At 42.4% G+C, this 20,663-nt stretch overlaps 1 protein-coding gene across 2 annotated transcripts in view; it reads right to left on the reverse strand.

The window, feature by feature from the left end:
• Nucleotides 1–470: 470 nt before the first annotated feature.
• Nucleotides 471–20,663, reverse strand: part of PMEPA1 (prostate transmembrane protein, androgen induced 1) — a 44,768-nt gene continuing 24,575 nt past the window's right edge. For both annotated transcript variants that reach the window (XM_075846568.1, XM_075846569.1), the window contains exons 2-4: nt 3,212–3,366; nt 2,446–2,499; nt 471–1,821 (exon numbers count right to left, since the gene is read on the reverse strand). In XM_075846568.1, the coding sequence (XP_075702683.1) occupies nt 1,282–1,821; nt 2,446–2,499; nt 3,212–3,366 (749 nt within the window). In that variant the 3' untranslated portion in view covers nt 471–1,281. The remainder of the gene's footprint in view (nt 1,822–2,445; nt 2,500–3,211; nt 3,367–20,663) is intronic.

A 20,663-nucleotide genomic window follows, 5' to 3' on the forward strand; every position in this document is an offset into this window, starting at 1 on the left:
CTGTCCCCCCTTTGGGGACAGAGGCAGAATTTTAAAAAGGGGTTTGCCTAATTTAAAGTGACTTTTATGGTACATCATACAAACACCTCATGACAGTCATATTGTCTTGGGCCTGGAAGCAGAGATGCCCACCAAAAAACGAGCTGGCCCTGACTCCAGTTTTCTTTGGGAGAGGACTGAACAGAAATTTCAGCAAAGTCCCACAGACCCACGGGTGAGAGGAGACGTTTTTGTAAAACCCCTTTAAATGTGCAATGTGTTATTTTGGGCAAAACGGGGGAAAAAAAAATTGTACATTTTAAATCCAGATACTGAAGCATGAACGCATTATTATTCCGACCCAAGACTCCGAAGAATCCCAATCTGTATATAAAAAAAAAAATAAAAAAAAAGCCGAAAATTTTTGAAAAATTTGGGATTTCGGAACAATTGATCAATGCAGCACATCATTTTTTTTTTCGTTTTGTATATTTTTGTGGTAGACATGATACACGGTTAACACAAGGACTGGTATAGGCATATCCAAAAAATAGTGCAAATTTTTTTAACATTTATATAAATAACTCTCGTCCCCTGCTTTTTTTTTTTGCTTTTTTTTTTTGTTTTTTTAAACAACATTCTTTCCAAGTTGGCACTCAAACAAATCCAAAAAAACCTTTTTTTCTCACGTCCGTTTTCTGACCAACAAACATCCCCTAATGTGTAGGCCCCTTTACTAATACAAAAATACTTCCCCCTCACGCACTCTTTTTCTCATATATATTTATATATTGCAAGTCTTTTTTTTTTTTTTTTTAACAAATAAAAGTTTTGTGCAAATATTTCAGGATTTTGTTTCCTTTTTTTTTTTAACGTTAAGTGAGAGATTAAAGAAAAAAAATAATATATATATAGATATAAGTGGATGGGGGGTATATAGGTAAGCACTCACGCAGGCTAGTCAACTTCTTAAAGGGCAACTGTGTAGAGGATTCCAAGACACAGATAAACGGATGACCGGATTGCAAGCTTCCTCGGCTTGTGCATTCAAACCAGACAAAACAACTAAATATTTATACAGGAAGAAGGTGCGGGGGCCGAGAGGGTTTTCTTGCTTAACATTTTTTACCCTCTTCCCCCATCGTCTTCTTTAAAAGTTTTTTGCCCTGGCAATCTGTTGGTCATCAGAAAGGCACGCAACCGTTTCGGATATTGCGACACCGGCTGACGACGAAACGGGCCAGCTTAGAAGTGCAGTGTTTATGTATTTCAACTTTGTCATTCAGTTGGGTCTTTTTGATTCTAGAACGGCTGTCCTTTTTGTTTGTCCTTCTCTTTGCTCCGCGCCACTGTGCTATCGAGAACATTGCTTTGTAAGTGAAGTCTGCTGCTTTCTAATATTGAGGGAGTGCCTGTGTTCTGCTGATGCTGGTAAAACGAGGAGCCGGGGTAATGACCTATGACCTCGCTATAGGTTGGTGGCGGCCCTTCCATCCTTCCGTTGCTGCTGTAAGAGGTGGCGCTCACTCCGGAGTTCATGCTCGGCGGGCAAGGTCCTCCGTAGACTGAACTATCGATTAAGTCGCTGTCAAAGATGGTTCGGTTGGGTGGTGCCCGCACGCTCTCTCGATTCAGTTCCATCTGTTGTTCGGGGTCGCGGAGCTGTAGCGTGCAGGGTCCTTGGTATGGTGGGGGTTCCTCTCCATCGGATAACGAGATGGTGGGTGGGAGGTCAATCTCGTGCTGAATGTAGGGATAGGTGGGCTGGAAGCGATTGAAGCGATCTCTCTGGAGGAACGGTGGGATGCTGAGTCTGTCCAAGGGTCTTGGTGTGTAAATGTGCTGTAGGGGGCAGGGAAAGACAGTTAGTTGGGAACAGTACAATACAAAGGTGCTTATACCTTGTTCACATAGGTCTAATCTGTATGGCCAGCCCATCTATGATGCAAGATCTGAACCATCAGGTGACATTTTGAAACTTTTTTAAAATCACTTTTTTTTTTTTTTTATACATTTATTATACTCTGCATCCCACAACCCTGGTCACTTGCCATGTCAAATATGAAATACAACTTTCCCGGACTAGGAGAACCTGTCACTACGAATCATGGTTCTGAATTTTGGGACCATAAAAAGTCAAGCAATTACTGGAAAAGTGCTTTTTGTTTTTTCATTTTAAGAAAAAAACAAAAACATCCATAGTTTAAGGTTTTGTCTCTGTATGGATGGACTCTGTTCTGGCACATATTAGGGTGACTAATGTGGCATATGGGCAGTGGTTGGCGTGGTGAGACAACCTCTTTGGTCTACACTAGTGGACTGCGATGATCAACCAGATGACCTAGCCAACAATCCAAAAAGTTTTCGGGCAGAACAGAACGCTCTGCTTTCTCAGACCCGCAAGTTGTCGCACAGCCTAAAACTTTTAATGCTACAAGTGATTCGGCGTCTGCTTTGCCATCTTACCTCTGTCACACCGTTTCCTGACACGGTGCTCTCCGAAGGCCACAGGCTTCCTTCCTATGTCAGACAAAAACAAACATCATGAGTCTGAAAAAATTTAATGTTCAACCTAAAATCAAGAAGTTCATTGATTAAAGAAGCTTTATGCATTATTTTATTTATATATTTTTTTTTGGGGGGGGGCATCAATATCAGTAAGGGTGCGCCTCCCGACGATCAGCTGACTTAAGTGGCCGCAGCACTTTAGCGAATTGGTGCGAAAAGATTTCCATTGCTAAACCATGACACGATACACTTGGAACATTAGTCTATGTGGTGGGCATGGTGTGTGCCCAACTTACTCTGGCATCTATAAGAAGCCAATGTCCTTGTCAAAGGGGGCTCCTCGAGCTGTGAAGTAATGGGCTGCTGTACCAGGGAAGGAGTCTGGACCCATTGGGACAGGTTAAAAATTTCCATAACTTGGAAATATACATGGCTACTGGAGCCACGGGCGATTCTAGAAGTTTTTAAACAGGGGCAAAGAGGTTCAAGGGCATTACCAAGTACCTTGGACACTTTTTTGGGAGGGGATAGGGCTACCAGCGCAGGGGCACCCAACAATGTTCTAGACAGTCCAACTTGTGGGACAGAAGAAAATAAGGATCTCTAGCATTCATATTATATAGACCAAGTGCAAAATTATTTTTGCCGTTCATCCTACCATCAACGCAGACCAGAAATGAAAAACGGTGGCCGAAAAGTTGTTTTTAAGAAGTCTAGGACTTACCGAAGACAGATTCTCCTCACGCCTCCTGCCCTGGCTGTGCCGGTGGATGAAGGATCGTGCAGAAAGCTTGTAGTGGTTTAGGAGACACGTGATCACTACGACCATCACCATCATAACCACGACAATGATGATTATCTGAACGAATTCCAGTTCCGCTGCAAGGAAGAGAGAAGAGAAGATAAATTTGCCGCCCCTTCCATGGTGTATTCTTGGACCTGCAAATTTTTCACAATCGGCCTTACAACATAAGTGGCCGTAGACGTGAGGACCAAAACAACCGGTAGCCAAGGTTGGCGCTAATAATCTGTGCGTCTATAATATCGAAGCGATCAATTCCAACCAAAAGAAATCGTGTGCGTTCGTTGGGAAACGAAGGCTTCGAAGGAACCTTTCAAAGGTTTTTTTCAGGACGAATATAGATAGGCCATCGCGTTTGATCAGCGTGGGGTCTGACTCTGTAGCTGCTGCAGTACCAAGAACAGCCACAACTGTATGTACGGCGCTGTACCTGGGTAAACAACGAAGGGGGACACAGTGATTCAGAGCAGTTGATCGGCGGGGTTGCCGGGAGTTGGACCTCCACCAATGTGATATTTATGGCCTTTTCTAAAGGACATACCATCAATATTACAGTCTCTGAAATCCCGTTAAAGTTTGCCAAAATGAAGGCGTACTGCGTCTGGACACCATTGCTCCAACTTGGATATTTCAATACCACTCTATGAGAAGTTGCTATGCCCGTCACAACCCATGTGTCTCTGACTGGCCATAATCTAACCCCCGCTGGTTACTGGAAGGTTTAGGGTGACCTTTCATGGCCTTCAGTTTTTGTTCTAGCACCCAGACCTGGAAGTTCTGCCAAACTCCACACTAAAAACGATACCAGCGTCTGATAACCTGTGTAATTATTAACCGATCGTAACGCGGCCCGGAGCCATTCAGAGTAAAGTTTTTATAAAGTTGCGTTATTCCAAATTGTGCAAAAAACTAAAAATTTGAGCGTATTGAGGCGTGAGGCACAGAGCGAATCAAGGTCTCTAGTAGAATGGTAGACAGAAAACGGTCCGTCAAAGGCTGGTGATGGGTCATAGATAAAACCAAGCAAGAACGATACTAGGCAAATGCTATACTTTTACACCAGCGACCTCTCTGGAACTTTTGATCGAGGCAATGAGAAGACCAGGCAAAAACAGAGACGTCATACAGCATTAGTTTTACCCTAAAATCCAAAAATATTCCAGTTCTTCAAATCACTCTACAGTAGAGACGAGCAAATCATTCAATGGGAATTTTTGTATTTTCTTTTTTGCCAAATGGGAATCTTAAACCTGGCAAATAGAGTCGTCCAATGCAACTCAATGGCCGGTAAATCTTTATGAAATTCTAAAAAAATAAAATATTTTTCCTCTAACCTGCAATAAATTCCATTCTGCCATATTTTACCACCCGCACCTGAAACATTAAATTATACATTATTTTTATTTAAAAAATATTTTTGGGCCATAATCCTCACCCAGAACCCTGCTCTGCTTTTTATAGTGTTTTTGGTTTTTTACATTATTGATTACGGTCAAAGTAGAAAGTGGTGCTCGTCATTTTCAGGCAGCAACGTTCCCATCTAAAAGGACCCCACAAAAGTGGCAGAGCCTCAGTGTGCCCCGGAATGATGAAGGATTGCCTCTGTGGCCTGATCTTGGCAGCTCCGCTCTCCTTCTCGCGGGGAGTACATTCCAGATGTAATTGCCCTGCCCTTGTCAAGATGACCAGTGATTCACAGACTCCAAGCTGGCAGCAAAATAAAGATTTCTTTAAAGCAACATGCAGCGTTCTGGAGAAGCGGCCCGTCCTCCACCTTAAGCGAGCTCCTTGTACAGGCTCCCTGGGAGGAACCCCGGCTCTGAACCCAGCAGACATGACAAGTTCTGCGCAGATCAAGCCCTGCAATAATCACACACACCACTACTGAGGATAGGATGGTGGCAATCACCGCCGAACTCTCACAACACTCGCTAAGCATCGCAACAGGTTGTAAGAATTTTTTCAAAAATTTCCAGTGCCATGCAAAAAGGGTAGAAAAATAAAATTGTGCGTTTTTGCCATTTAATAGTAAAATGCAGCGAAAGTAGCAATGTATAAAAATACAAAAGACGTTTTGGAGAACTTTGGGAACCTGGGAGAAAACCCGAGCTGAGGGCACACAATTTTTTACGCATGGCGTCAGTTATCAAGCCCCGGTTCGGCCCTGGATTTGGTAAGCAGTCACTTCTTGCAGCAGCCAATGATTGGCCATGTTGGGACTACAACTATCAGCCAACCCAAAAACTAGGGTGAGGACACCAGATGTGGTGTAGAAGATGGTTACGTCATCTAGCAGGTATTTTTGGTTTGATCTTGGAGGGCTTATTGGTGGTATTGAATTTTTCAGCCACTCTTATTTAAAATAATTAACCAGCGCTGGGGGGCCATTCGGCTCTATCGGAGAACCCCTTCATATATAAACCTATATAGACTGCGAGAGCGTGAATGTTTTTGGAAAACAAAAAAATTGGGAGTCACAATGCCCAAAAAACATCAATTTTTCAATTGGTTGGTCTTCGTTGTACTTTTATGCCCTCCTTAGGAGGTTACGCCACACGTTCATTACATCCAACCAGAACTGGTCTAATCAATAAAATCGCACGTCATGTGATGCAACATACGAAAGAGTCACCTTCTGAACCTCCCCACATAAAAAAACCAAACATTACATTGTATGACGTTACCAAGCAGATAAGCGGCCTGTTCATCACAAAACCACAGTGATACGGGGACACCTTAAAGGCACACAACGTCACTATTACAAGCAAAAATCTGTTTTTTTCCTGCTGGGCCGGGGGTCACGTAAGGTACAAGGGTTTTGCTTAGTAAAGTACTATGAAGTCCCAGAAGATCGCTGTTCAGTTTTCTTTTTATAGTTCAAGAACAATTCCACCCAGGATTTGTTTCGCAAGATCAGCAGCACGAGTAGGTGGGTCATCCCGCTACCAGGTAGTGGGTAAAGGGACAACCATTTTGCGGAACCCATGTGGTTTGTACCGTCTACAAATGTGGAAAAAAATTCTAATTTGGATGGAAGACCTGCCCAGGTGAGGATATACCTGAATTAGGACTATAGAAGGAAAAGGAAAAATTTAAGGAGGCAATCTTTTGGAATTCCTACAAAGAGATTATTTTCAAATACCCAAAAAATTGGAGGTCACTCTAGGAGGGCATGGACTACTAGACAGAAGTTATTCTCCAAGAATCAATTCTCACCCGCATGACCGTATGCACGGCTGTTAATTACGACTGGCTTCATGAAAGAGTATAGTAGGTTGGCGGACCATGGACCTTTTGATTGAGTTGAACCAACCATCAATGAACAGGTACGTTGATATTACCGCATCCCAAATTGATGCCTTTGGATATGGGAGCAGAGGGACCAACATGGACTTCCCTTCAGGAAACAGATGGAAAGATTAGGCATTCCTTCTAAGGCAGCGCATGGCACCTCGTTGGGACCTCATCCTACCCAGATAAGGGCCCGAACGCTCAGTGTACTTGGCTTTGCCCCAAGATGGTCATTTTTTTTTTATTGGCTGGAATCCATAATTTCTTACAATTCTCATTACCGGCATCAAAAAGTTTCGGTCATTAAGAATGGTTTCCACATCTCCGTTCACCTTAACCGGTTGAGACTAGGGAAAAATAACGGTGCCCTTAAGAAACAGCGCCACTCTTGTACATGGTTGTGTCTGGTATTGCAGTTCCGGTCCATTCCAGTGAATACCACACACCGTTTATGGACAAGAGTGATGCCGTTTTTGAAGAAATTTACCATCCAGCCTCGTCAATGTGTGAAGGAAGCGATGTCATAATGTGGTCACCTTTTAAAAACCCCCCTCACACCCCGGCGATTACCCACTGCATAGTTTTTATAATTTGGGAGGGTCATTTTAATTGAGAAGATACATTCACCAAGGGTCTTGTAATGGTTCCTAACGCAGCACGGATGTTGCCGCCGCCTAAAGCGAGTGGAATTACAAACAGGCGTCCTATTAATGATAAACAGGCAGATGGTCAGATGGATAGGAAGATGTTTCATAAAATATGCCATCTCATGCCGCCCCGCAGCCCTGCGGCAGGAAAGTGTAAACACTGGAATTTCGGCACTCACTCAAGCATGGGGATCAGAGAGTCTGAAATGTATAAAAATCTAATCTCGTTAGTTGCGGCTGTCTGTGAAGGGAGACGCTTGGAATTCATTGGGATTCTGGTCCGCCAGCGCTCTGCCACTGACTTTCAACTCCTGTCATACCACTTATCTCTGCCTCTAAAAGATTTAGACTCCCTCGCTCGCCTTGTTCCAAAATTTCACCCCACACCAGAGGAAGATCTGACTCGGGAGCATAAAAAATTGACATTGTATATAAAATGATAATAGATTTGGACTTTTTTTTTTTTTTTTTACAAAATTTGAAAAAAAATTGTATGCAGAAATTTACCTAAATTTTGACGTTTCATTTTACAATTATGTATTAAATACTCGAATATATATAATTTTTGTTGTACGCTAGAAACGCAGAATTCACAAAATCGTAAATTATTAAATTGAATAGAGAGTAAACATGATAATATTTGTATTCGGGTAAGTGACAGTATTTTCTTTCTAAATTTCCCCCCCCCTTTTTTTTTATTTTTTATATTATTACATGTTTTCCTAGCAGATTTTTTTTTTTTTATTACGATGTTTGCCTAAAAATTTGGCTTCAATAAGAAGGATATAGATGTAATTCTGTACATATGAAAATGATAGAAAAAATAATATTCGACGACTGGGCCCCATTGGAGTGTTTTTGATGAAATTTTTTTTTATTTTTTAACGCATCAAATACGTAATCGCAACCACAGCCAGACGGCGTCCCCTGTGCCCAACTGTAAAGGGGCAAGTTCAGGGTGTTCATAGCCGCAGCTCTATTTATATTCGCCGGTAACACAAGTTGAAGTGTGACTCCAGCAGCCGAGCGCGGGGCCGGCCCCAACCACTTCCAGACAAACGGGAGAGCAGCTTTATTTGCATAATGTCTAGACCGTCGTAACAGCTGCTGCCTGGAGAAAACCAGTTTTCAACACACATCTCGCAGGCACCTGTAGACGCTGCCCGCCAGGTGAGAACGACGCGGGCAGCAAAACATTAAACAAAAGCTTTTCATGTTGCCAAAAGAATTAAAAAGGTTACCAACCTCAAGGGCAATGATGCCCAATTTATACATTGTATCTCATTTTTCAGTATTCAATTGATCAAAAACACAGCGTGAGCCCTAAAGAGAGAGATTAGAAGTGATGCGGAACAAAGAAGAAATATATTCAGAAAGTAAAAAAAATTGGATTTCCAGGTCAGAAACAAAACGGCTGTAGAAGACAATGGAATTTTCCATGCCCCTTGTGCCACACACCGTAGTAATAAACCCTCCAGAAATACAAAAACTTGATATAAAAATGGAGAGTTTTAAAGGTGCCCATGCGCAATAGAAGAAAGTTTTCCGTGGGATTGGACAGCTATCTATTGTGTATGGGGGCACCCCAACGCTTTCGATGGCAGGGGAAGGGAGAATCGGTAAGGCGGTGTTCACGTAAGCGCTGCCCTTCCGTTGATGGGTTCCGTTGGCGGTTTCCGTCAGGTAACCCCTCAACGGAAATGCAAACGAAAACCTAAGCTTCTGTTTGCATCACCGTCGATATCAATGGTGACGAAACAATGCTGCGACAGGGTTCCGTTGTTTTTGACGGAATCCATAGCGCAGTCGACTATTGAAGCGAAGGTTGCCGTTTGCATTTCCGTTAAGGGCTTGACCCGACAGAACACCTCAACGGAAGGGTAAAGCGGATGTGAACACCGCCTTATTCCCCTCTCCCGATGTGGCCGCCTGCAGCTCAGCCAAGCCTCCGCGTGTATAGGGAAGATGTGGACGCCTGCAGCTCAGCCAAGCCTCCGCGTGTATAGGGAAGTCGGGGAGAAAAACCGTCGGCCAAATCGAGCATTTCTCCGACAACTTTTGAAGGTCTACGCTCACCTTTGCGTTCATAGTCTAAAACTTAGATGAAAGTTGTATGAAAAAAATCGGGCAGACCCCAAACATTTGCATGTCTAGCGGACTAGAACAGACTCTGCCAAAAAGGTGAGAGCTCATTTTTGGATTTATTTTTAGGCCAATTGTCGGCTGAAACATTTAGTGCAGGTTGTAAATCGGACAATGACGCTGATCAAACAAATCGTTTTGAAAGTGGATTTTGTTTTTTTTAACGAGGTCCCTGATGGACTAGGTCAGTCCGGCAAGTGCATGGTTGGATCAACCTTAAACAGTTCACGTCAAGGTTATCCTTTATAGAGCCTGCCCTCATGGTTTGCCAATTAGTAGCCTGAATAGGTTTGGCCATTGCTTAGCAACAGATGCCAACGGGAAAAACCTAGTGGACCTCTAGTCACCTGTGAAGACCTGTCAGGGTCACCCACTATGCCATATAAAGCGCTGGTGCCACCAGAACTTCCAAATCTTGGCACCCAATTGAGGAAGGTGGCAGCTCGAGTACAGATTTCTAGCTATTTTTGGAATGGCTTACTTTGGAAGAGAACCAATAGGAAACTCCATGGTAATGGCTTTTGAGTCATCTCCAAGACTTCTCCTGTGCTGCACCCTACTAAATCTCTTCTGTCCCCTCAATGTAACACCATCCCTAAACTCTCCAATCCAAAAGGCGTAAACACCATTACGGCAAATCACGTGGCTCCTATTTGAGACATGCAGCAAAGGGCCCCCCAGAAATGGACGGTTTATCTCCAGCACCAATGGGAAGTGAACTCAAGGGACTGGGGACCAACCTAGGAGCCATTCCATTATGGGGTCCTTATAAAAAATAAAAAAAAATAATTAGGAATTGTCCTCATGATGTAGGAGAAGCCACATTTTGAGGTTTTGTTTGGCGCCCACTAGTCTATGTACAACCTCGCACTGCCAATATATCTACATTATTACATCCTCTCACTGCCATTCCTAGGACTTCTCTTGTGCTGCACCAATTCTAAGAAACGCTCTGTTTGGAAGAGAGAAGGAGCGAGACTTTCAGAAACCAACCATCTAGGGAAAAGAATCAGCCCAAAATGGTCTATTACGGTTAATTCATTTAGCAGCCTAGGGTCTGGTTTCCCCAGATACACACGAGGTCACTTTTAGATCCAGATAAAAACCATGGGATCTGAAAATATCAGTGGAAGGTTTTAGAAGACCTTCTTATGCCCCCCCCCCCAAAAAAAAAACCATCACCATTTGTATCCATGGGATGTGTCTAGTATTCAAATGAAAGTGGCTAAGCTGCAATACCAGACAGAGCCTATGGACATGAGTTGCGCTGTTTCGGGGAAAAAAAAAAAAAAAAAAAAAAAAAAAGAAGAAGGAGAGACCCTGAAAATACATGGTTTTATGTAAAAATGTACTCACCCCATTCCACTACTACGTAATAAACTGGTTTTCCGACATTACAACTTTGGACAGTGACTTTCGCTGCGCACGTGGAGAGGTCACATGCCATAGGAATAAATCAAGTTGCATTACCAGATAGGTCATTTGCAATTAAGCCAGAAAACTAGAAGATTAAAGGATCTAAATATGTCCAGGATTAGAACATGGCTGCTTTCTTCCAAAAACAGCGCCACACAGGTCCCCAGGCTGTGTGAGGTATTGCAGCCCATGGATAGGAGTGGAACGATTTGAGGAAAACGATAAAAAAATTTTTTTAAAAAAAAACGACAAATTGTATTATGGGACTCAAATAATGACACCAAAATACCCCAATGAGCATTGTCCCCTTGGCCTAATTTTTTTTTTTTATCACTAAAATAAAAAAATATATATATTTTTTTTTTAATTTATTTATTTGACAGATTCCCAGTGATTGTGTTGCAACAATATAAAAGGATGTAATTATTATTATTAAGGTCATAGGCGCCCGACTCCGGTTTCTATAAGGATACCCTCCCAGACAATACACAGACGTGTAGGCAGGAGGCAACGCTTTCCGTATTTCCTTGACTCAAAGCAATTGACCTGTGTTGACCTCGCGGATTCCGACAGTCTAATAGCAGAGAAGATGAACATCCAGCTACACCGGGATCGGGACACTGCCCTTCACCTGTCCTTGTATACAGAACCTGCTGCCATGCAGGAGGTGCCAGCTTATAATGCTGCCATACCAGATTCCTGCGTGTCTGGCTCTCCGCCGTCACCAGACAATATAAGATTAATGATCAGCAAAGAGGAAATACAAAATGAGATCTGTAACAGGTGCGGCCGAGTCGTGGATGTCGGGTTACCCGGCTGCCAGAAATCCCCAAAAATAGAACAGGAAACTTTTTTAAATTTTATTCGAAATTTTTATTTTACTCTAATAATATAGAATGTATATATTTTATATAAATTCTAAAACAATTTAAATATCCCGGAGAACCGCGGCGATTTCTTACGAGCAAAAAAACCACGAGCAACGTTACAATGGCCACAAAAATTCCAACCAAATTGGATTTTTTATGACAAGCACAACGTCGTTTGAGATTTTTTTTTTTTCCCCCACAGGAAACCGGTCCAGTTCCAGTATACCTGAAATTTGACTGCGAGCGCAAGTCGCCACGTAACCCAGGACATTAACACCCAGTTTGGTTAGTTTTTGAAAAAGATGCGGACCAATGAGACTCTAGATCTGGTTCAAATAATTGGCAGGGCCAGCAAGATCCATTTCCGACCTAAAGGGGTTGTCCGGGCATGGGGTGTTTTTTTCTATCCACAGGAAAGGTCAACAGCATATGATTGGTGGGGGTCTGACAACCGGACCCCACGCTGATCAGCTGTTCGGCTGCCTCCGGGCACCGGATGTTACGCAGTGGTGGTCAGTGCCGGAGGAATAGCGGATGTGCTCCAGCACGGCCGTAATACTGTGACCAGAGCCGCCTGATTTTAACATGGACACCCGGTGCCCGGAGGACACCTAAACAGCTAACTGGTGCGGGGTCCAGGTGTTGGACCCCCACCGATCAATACGAAAAACCACCCCATGCCCCTTTAAGAAAAAACAAAACAAAAACTATAATGACATTGTATATACACATACATACACATTCCAATTCAGGAGAACTGGAAGACTCTTGTGGGACCAGTGACGGTGGTTATTTTTGTTGTCACCCAGCTTTCCCGGACGAGATAGAACCATGACTCCGCAAACTAAAATGTCTACCAAATTTAGGGGAATTTCATATAATGAATCCATATTCAGACATCATATGATTAAGTATTTAAAGGGGTTGTCGAGGTTTAGGAAAAAATGGCTGCTTTCTACCATGAACAGCGCCACAACTGTCTATATGGTTGTGTGTGGTATTGCAGCTCAGCCCCATTGACTGAAATAAGACAACTTGTACACAGCTTTGGTGCTGTTTTTGAAAGAAAGAATTTTTTTGTCTAGTCCTGGACGGCCCCTTTATATGGAATGATTTTATATTAAAGCTCTAGAAACAGAACTTTTTTGTTAACTGACCCTTTAATGAAACATCCTACTTAACCCATTAATAAGGGGCCCATCTTCAGCAGGTTTGTAGGTAATGAACCTCAATATTTAAAGGGAGTGCAGATTTAGGGCCATACATAAAAGCTCTGTGACCCCCAATCTCGAGCAGGTCCGGGCCCAAAGGGAATTTGCATTCAGTCGGGAGTTCAGTCAATTGGGATTGTGATGGGAAATCTCTGGACCTCAAAGTTGACTGCGAGAGCTCGAACCAGATCTACTGGATCTACGTCAGACCCATGAAGAGAACCCAACTTGTAGATAGAGTTTTAAACACAAATTTCCCACCAGAAATTTTGGTTTCAGATTTGGCCATAAAAGTCCTAGAATTTTTTTTACAATATAAAAAAAAAAATAAAAAAAAATTATATAAAATTACATAAAAAAAATTATATAAAAATTACAATAAAAAAAATCTGCTATGGAATAGCGCTATAAAATAGGCCCGGAACTACAAAAACACACCCGTCCCTCTGTGACCACAGAACTATAGGCCAATATCATAATATATAATTAAAAACGCTACATTTCAGAGCGGCTACGTCCGGTGCATCAATGATGAGCCAATTAAACAAAAATCGCCAAAAACATTTCTTGAAATAGAGACCCTTTCCCTTTAATTTTTAATCATAAGTGCCCCCCCCCCTTCCATGTTTTCCAGCGCACAGAGATCGAGTATTGTTTTTCGCTGTAAAACTGTTATTCTTCCCAGAGAGGACAGAACATTCGGAGACTTCGCTATCAGACAGACTAAATGTAAAAATTCCAGACAACATGCAAATATTTTTATAAAAATTAAAAAAAAAAAAAAATAAATTTTTTTTTTTTCAAAGGGAAGGGCGTTATAAAATAAAAGGGTGGGGGAGGCAAAACGGAACAAACAAATCCTTTGTATCTCGGTCATATGCTCTGTCCAGCCAGACATCTGATGTTTATTAAGAGTCTGAGAGGACGAGAAGGTTACATTAGCCTCAGCGCGGGCCGCACCAGGTCAGTCAACTAAACCTTCACGTCACCCTCTGTGACCTGCCCCGTCACCATTCAATTCATGACATTGCAAAATATCTGCAGAGCTGCTCAGCAAAAGCTCCACGTCAAGGGGTTAAATGCCACCATTGTAGAGGACATGCACCTGTCCAGACTTTTTGGGTTTTGTTTTTTGGCAGAGGGGTACAGGGGTATGGGAAAGCAGGCGATCCATTCATTAGGAAATGGTGACATGAAGGTATGATCACGTACAAAATGTCTGGCTCCACTGTGCGCTAGGCCGGTCATTACTTTGTAGTGATGGGATATTGGCCTGGAATTTGTAATAGAAAATTTTTAAGAAAATTTACTAATAATTAAAAATAAAAAAAAAATAGAAAACCAAAAATTTTCATAGAATTATCTGGTATATTTTTGACATTTTCAGTTGTAGTCCGATATCTACACAGCTGCCTAGGGCCAAACTACTTGTCTACAACAGCAGCTCGTTTGGCCGCTAATTATTTCTCCCCACTTTCCATAAACATGCCCGGCTGAGTGTACGTGTATATTTCAATGGGGAGAAGGGCAAAAAGGAGGTGTCTGGATGGGCCGATCTCCAGGGGGAACAAAGGATTGGGAATGGTAAAATGCCAGATTCTTCTTTCTCCAAAATCTGCCGCCAAGGAAGAGTCAGGCGGCCCAAATACACGTTGGATTGTGGGCCGATCCAGCGGAAGCCGGCAGGTTCAGTCGAATGTTGTCAAATGCGTACGGGCACCTTTATAGGACCATAATACAGTCAAACATGCGCTATTTAGGATTTTTTTGGGGTAGAGGTCACTTTACTTTTTTCTAGATGGATATTTAGCCGAATTTAAAAAACAAAAACAAAAAACCTATGTTTTTTTCTCAATTGGTGTAACTTTTTGTAAAGGTTTGATTTTTTTTTTTTATTGTTGGATTACTTCAGAGAAACTAGTGCTGTGCTACATAAAGATCTGGCAGCGACTTCTGATCATCATCCACATCTGTCGCTCTTTTTACCCGGCACCTACAATAACGATGGATTTGCGTCTTTCTTGAAGCTGCAAAAATTTACAGCTGTCAACGCAAGACAATGGTCAGTGGGGAAGAGTCATTCACACCAAGCCGACTATTGTTGCTCCCAGCCCCCAGCCTGACCACACTGCACCCTCTGACCTCTCCATGGCCTCGGAGGAGACTTAACCTTTTCACGGATCAGGCATGAGGTCATGTGTCTAGCAAATATTGCCATATTTATAAATCCAAAGATTTCCTTTTTCAAAAATATTTCAAACAAAATGGGTCAAATTGGGCATTCCCCCAACAGAACATTGCCATAAAAAAAAAATGCTGCCTATATGCGGAGGTAGAACGAACATAAATACAAGTCTAAAAAAACACACACACACACACACACACACACACACACACACACATTCCACCCCAAACTTTTTGGGGTCATTAAGACCCCCTACATACATTTCTTTCCATGTTTAGATATTATATACTCATTAACGGACGCTACATAAAGAGGTTCTAAAGCCGTTTTTATGGTTCGCCATAACAGAACCTCTCAAGCACGTGGGAATTTGGGCAAGAAAAGACAAAAATTCTCCTACAGATATTCACGTGTAGCAAAAATTTTGCCCAATGCAACGGTTGTCTGATCACGGTAATCACGGTCTGCGGTCGGCTTTACAAACTCATTTCCTGCGCCAGACACAAACCAGTCTTCGTCAGCAGCAGCCGATTAACCTACTAATATAGAATGTCTGCCGACCGTGGGAAAAATTTTTGAACACCTGAAAGAAACCAAATACAAAACACTGTTGGGACGTACAAACCACCATGAACATCGCGCCCCGCTTGGAATGGAGGCCGGGGTTCCAGTACTGCACGCCAGGAATGATAAGGACTGTGTCCCCGTACAGTTAACCCTTCAAAAACATCAATATTACCCAACACTACAGAAAAATTGCAGATTTCTTGCCCAAGTAAGAAACCGGGTCCCAACTAAAATGGACAGGAGGTCTATCATATTATATAATAAAAATAATTCCAACCATATTGGCCGGTATGATCGAACCATTGGCCAAAAATTTCCCATATGGGACATAGAATAAAAAAACAAAAAAATTCTGCAATGTTTTTCTATAAAACGGCCTTTGTCTGATGTAGGTTTTATTTCAGCATCTAACCAGTAACCAATCAATGGCAAGCTGGCCGAGGCGCCCTCTTCATTGTCACCTGTGACAGATGTCCTGTGGCCCGGTGTGGGTGTCACGCAATGACAATCTGCTCACGATGGTAATTGGTAAAAGGGAATTTGCATAATCAAATAGAGGAAATTGTGTAGTGTTTTTAATATCGCGGTCAATTATTCATATCATCCCACGCAGGTCGCATCTTATGTATGCGTCATGTTAACTTGAATATGATCACAGACGCTCTAATCAGGGGGGAATAATAGGAGATAATTAATAGATTTAATATTCCAATTGCTTGTTGCACTACTCAAACTATGAAAAAAAATAAAAAATAAAAAATAAATAAAAAATAAATAAAATAAAAAATTAAAATAAATAATATATATATATATTGAAAAAAAAATCAACTGCAAGTTACTGAGAAATTGACGTTGGTTTAATAAAAACGTAGATATCAAATGTATGTAACAAAAAATTTAAAAAAATGTGAATTTTTATTTTTAATTTTAACATGAGACACAGGCTCGGGCTGAAATTATGTTGTACAAAATTGAACAATTTACAACATAAAAGATTAGAAAAAAAATACATTTTTGTTTTAAATGTATACCATTACCGTCACATCTCAGATATGCACATCTCAATACGGTTTATGGCGCCAACATAGGTATAAAAAAATTATATATATATCACAAGGGGCGAAAATAAATAAATTATTAAAGAAAAAAAGTGAGACTATTCCCCTGCTGCAACCACATCTGCACGCCGTCTAGACACAACCATCATACAATTGAATGAGCAGCCCGATGCCCCTCCATAACCCTCCTCCTCCTCACTGTTCACATAAGAAGCTTAAAAGACAATGTACAAAGAGATATCTGTTTATTACAAAATAGAATATTCCATTTTTTAATAGGCTTTAAGAATAATTGAAGTAGTAAAAAAAATAAAAAAATAAAAACCATAAAAAATAAAAAAACTCCGTCCCGGCAACCCAAATATTCCGGCTGCGCGGCGTCTAGACACCAGATAACAAAAGGCCATTTGAGGCTGCGCAGGAGACATAGAGCGATAGTAGTCATTTAAGGATGCGGCGAGCGCTCGGTCTCCCTGGATCGGTTTGTCAGATGAAGTTAAAATGGAAATGATTAGCTATCACTTTGTGTCACGCTGTAAAGAGAAAAACTAGTAAAGATAAAAAATAAAGGCGGCTACAAAAAAAAAAAAAAAGAATAAAATGATTATAAATATTATAGATTTGGTTTTCTTTTTGACTACAGAATAACCTGGGTGGTTTTTCCTCGGTAGCGTATCCTACATATTGTCATAGTGTACAGTGGCACGAAGCATCTCAATAGCAGCTGTGACAACATCTGGCACCTACATCGGCACTTTGCTAGTCCTGATGGAAAATTAAAAGCGCATTCTGGAGCTGGAATTAGCGCTAGAATATAAATTTTGAACATGATCAAGCATTGGCTTATATAGCGCCAACATACTCTGAGGCACTGTACAGAATATACACTCCTTCATACTGGTCCTTATCTCGAATTTCCCAGACAGAAAAGTAAAAAAATAAATAAAAAAGATTTAAAAAAAAATTCTTGTTACTTAAAGCGAACCTCCGGTCCCAGAACATTTTAAATATGATCGGTATATGGAGTAATATTACCTGGTGCCGGGTGTATGGAGTAATATTACCTGGTGCCGGGTATGTGGAGTAATATTACCTGGTGCCGGGTATGTGGAGTAATATTACCTGGTGCCGGGTGTGTGGAGTAATATTACCTGGTGCCGGGTGTGTGGAGTAATATTACCTGGTGCCGGGTGTGTGGAGTAATATTACCTGGTGCCGGGTATGTGGAGTAATATTACCTGGTGCCGGGTGTATGGAGTAATATTACCTGGTGCCGGGTATGTGGAGTAATATTACCTGGTGCCGGGTATGTGGAGTAATATTACCTGGTGCCGGGTATGTGGAGTAATATTACCTGGTGCCGGGTATGTGGAGTAATATTACCTGGTGCCGGGTATGTGGAGAAATATTACCTGGTGCCGGGTATGTGGAGAAATATTACCTGGTGCCGGGTATGTGGAGTAATATTACATGGTGCCGGGTTTGTGGAGTAATATTACCTGGTGCCGGGTATGTGGAGTAATATTACCTGGTGTCGGGTATGTGGAGTAATATTACCTGGTGCCGGGTATGTGGAGTAATATTACCTGGTGCCGGGTATGTGGAGTACTATTACATGGTGCCGGGTATGTGGAGTACTATTACATGGTGCCGGGTATGTGGAGAAACATTACCTGGTGCCGGGTATGTGGAGTAATATTACATGGTGCCGGGTATGTGGAGTAACATTACATGGTGCCGGGTATGTGGAGTAACATTACATGGTGCCGGGTATGTGGAGTAACATTACATGGTGCCGGGTATGTGGAGTAACATTACATGGTGCCGGGTATGTGGAGTAACATTACATGGTGCCGGGTATGTGGAGTAACATTACATGGTGCCGGGTATGTGGAGTAACATTACATGGTGCCGGGTATGTGGAGTAACATTACATGGTGCCGGGTATGTGGAGTAACATTACCTGGTGCCGGGTATGTGGAGTAACATTACCTGGTGCCGGGTATGTGGAGTAATATTACCTGGTGCCGGGTATGTGGAGTAATATTACCTGGTGCCGGGTATGTGGAGTAATATTACATGGTGCCCCTCAGTTGTGTCCCTCTGCCGTTTTAGGGTCTCCTCTGCTCTTCCCCAAAATGGCTGCAGGACTTATTCACACGAACGTGTTGAAACAACGGCGGTCACACGGTGGTAGACACTACAACTAACTGAAAGGAGTCTGGGTAAGGAGTCCAGCGGAGTCGGCGTATGCACGGTGTACAGTCCGCTCTTCATGCGCCCGATGCTGCTCCCGGTTGCATCATGGTTATTTTTTACTAACTATTCTGTTTTGGGGGCTGGCGACTAAACCTCAGCTGCGTAACGACATGATGGGGATTGAGTGGCTCCAAACTTCCTGACAGGTTTCCTTAAAGGCGTCCTTAAAAAAAAATTCCAGCGTTAAAAGATTCCTATTGTAATTATTAGGGAGTTGGAAGACAACACCGGATCGTCACGCTCTGGCACGTACAGAGAAGCTAGGGTGAGGAAGATGGCGGCAAGGTTGCAGGGGGGATTGTGAGGACGGTATTTCTGGCTGGAGACTGTTGCCCTGTAAGGCGGCTATTGAGGCACATACGGTACAGCCCATAGCTGGCTACTATCCTAATGGCGCATAGTTTACGACCAATGGAAATCCAGTCAGATCTTTTTCTCTCGCTGGGAATTTTTTATTTTTGCCCCACTATTGTAAACGTGGATTATTTTACATAAAAGTCGGGCTGACAACTGGCAATTTGAGTTCCACAATGGGAAGGAATAATCATGATAAAAATGTGTAAAAATAAAAATTTAGGGGGGGGGGGGGGATGTCATTTTTGAAAAAATAAAAAAAATGCAAAAACAAAAAACTTACTACAATTCTGAAAAAAAATTAAAAATCTAGTATCAGGCGCAGGTTCCCACGACAAGTCCTATTAACAGGAGTCAAGTCCTAAATAACAGATCGGAGTCTGTTTACGTCAAATGAAAAAGGAGAGGAAAAAAAAAAATCATTTCTGGGTGGGAAAACGGTGACGAGTCGGCTGACAGGAGCCGCGGCCGCACACAGGCCCTCAGTGTTCTCCGCGCTCAGATTTCAGCTCCTGACTGACCAGACAGATGAGGCCATTTCTAATTAGTCATTTTCAAGGACCATCAAAAGGATGTGTTTATCGTCCTGTCACAGTCTGGAAACGCCACCACCACCACCACCACCATCATCATCATCATCCGCCTCCTCATCATCGGATACCGTTACCTCCCCACAATGTGGACTGTCTGCCCACTCCCAGCAAAGAACACGAAAAATTTAAGGGGATCGGATACAACAAAGTTTAAGAAAAGTCACAGCAAAGGAGTCACTATTGAGTCAAATGCGTTGGGTACTCAATGTATGGAGATTCTTAAAGGGCCAGTAACCTTATATCAGTGCTGGAGCGTTATAAGAGGAGCGGCAGATATGGAGATATGTGACAAATTACTGCTCATGGGGGGCAGGGTTAATGTCCCTTGGATCAAATTGTCACAAGGTCTTTTTCCCCCAATACGGCCCATAACGCTAAAATCACACAATGACGTAACTATAGGGTCGTGCTGGGGGGGCAAATGCCCCTCTGCCACAGAAGAGTAGTGCTAGAAATGGAATGAGACAGGGGCCCAGGACCTCGGGTATCAGAGAATTTCCCCCCTAGATTTTAAAAAAAAAACAATAAATAGTCTATGAAATCACAAATTTGGGTTCTATCAATTTCTGAAGAAGCTGGGTGACAAACATGGCGCTCATTAAGGTAGTCACTCAGCTTTCCTAGACTCCGGAGCGCCAAATCTGCCCAGTAACACTAATACATCCCCCTGCGCCCATATCGCTGCATCTTTACCATTCAGGGCTCGGGGGAAAGCTGAATGACCGCTCTTGTGGGGGGAGGACATATCGGTGGTCACCCAGCTTTCCCGGAAACGGATATAA

This window comes from Rhinoderma darwinii, chromosome 13 (genome assembly GCF_050947455.1).
Source record: "Rhinoderma darwinii isolate aRhiDar2 chromosome 13, aRhiDar2.hap1, whole genome shotgun sequence".
In the NCBI taxonomy this organism is placed as follows: domain Eukaryota; kingdom Metazoa; phylum Chordata; class Amphibia; order Anura; family Rhinodermatidae; genus Rhinoderma; species Rhinoderma darwinii.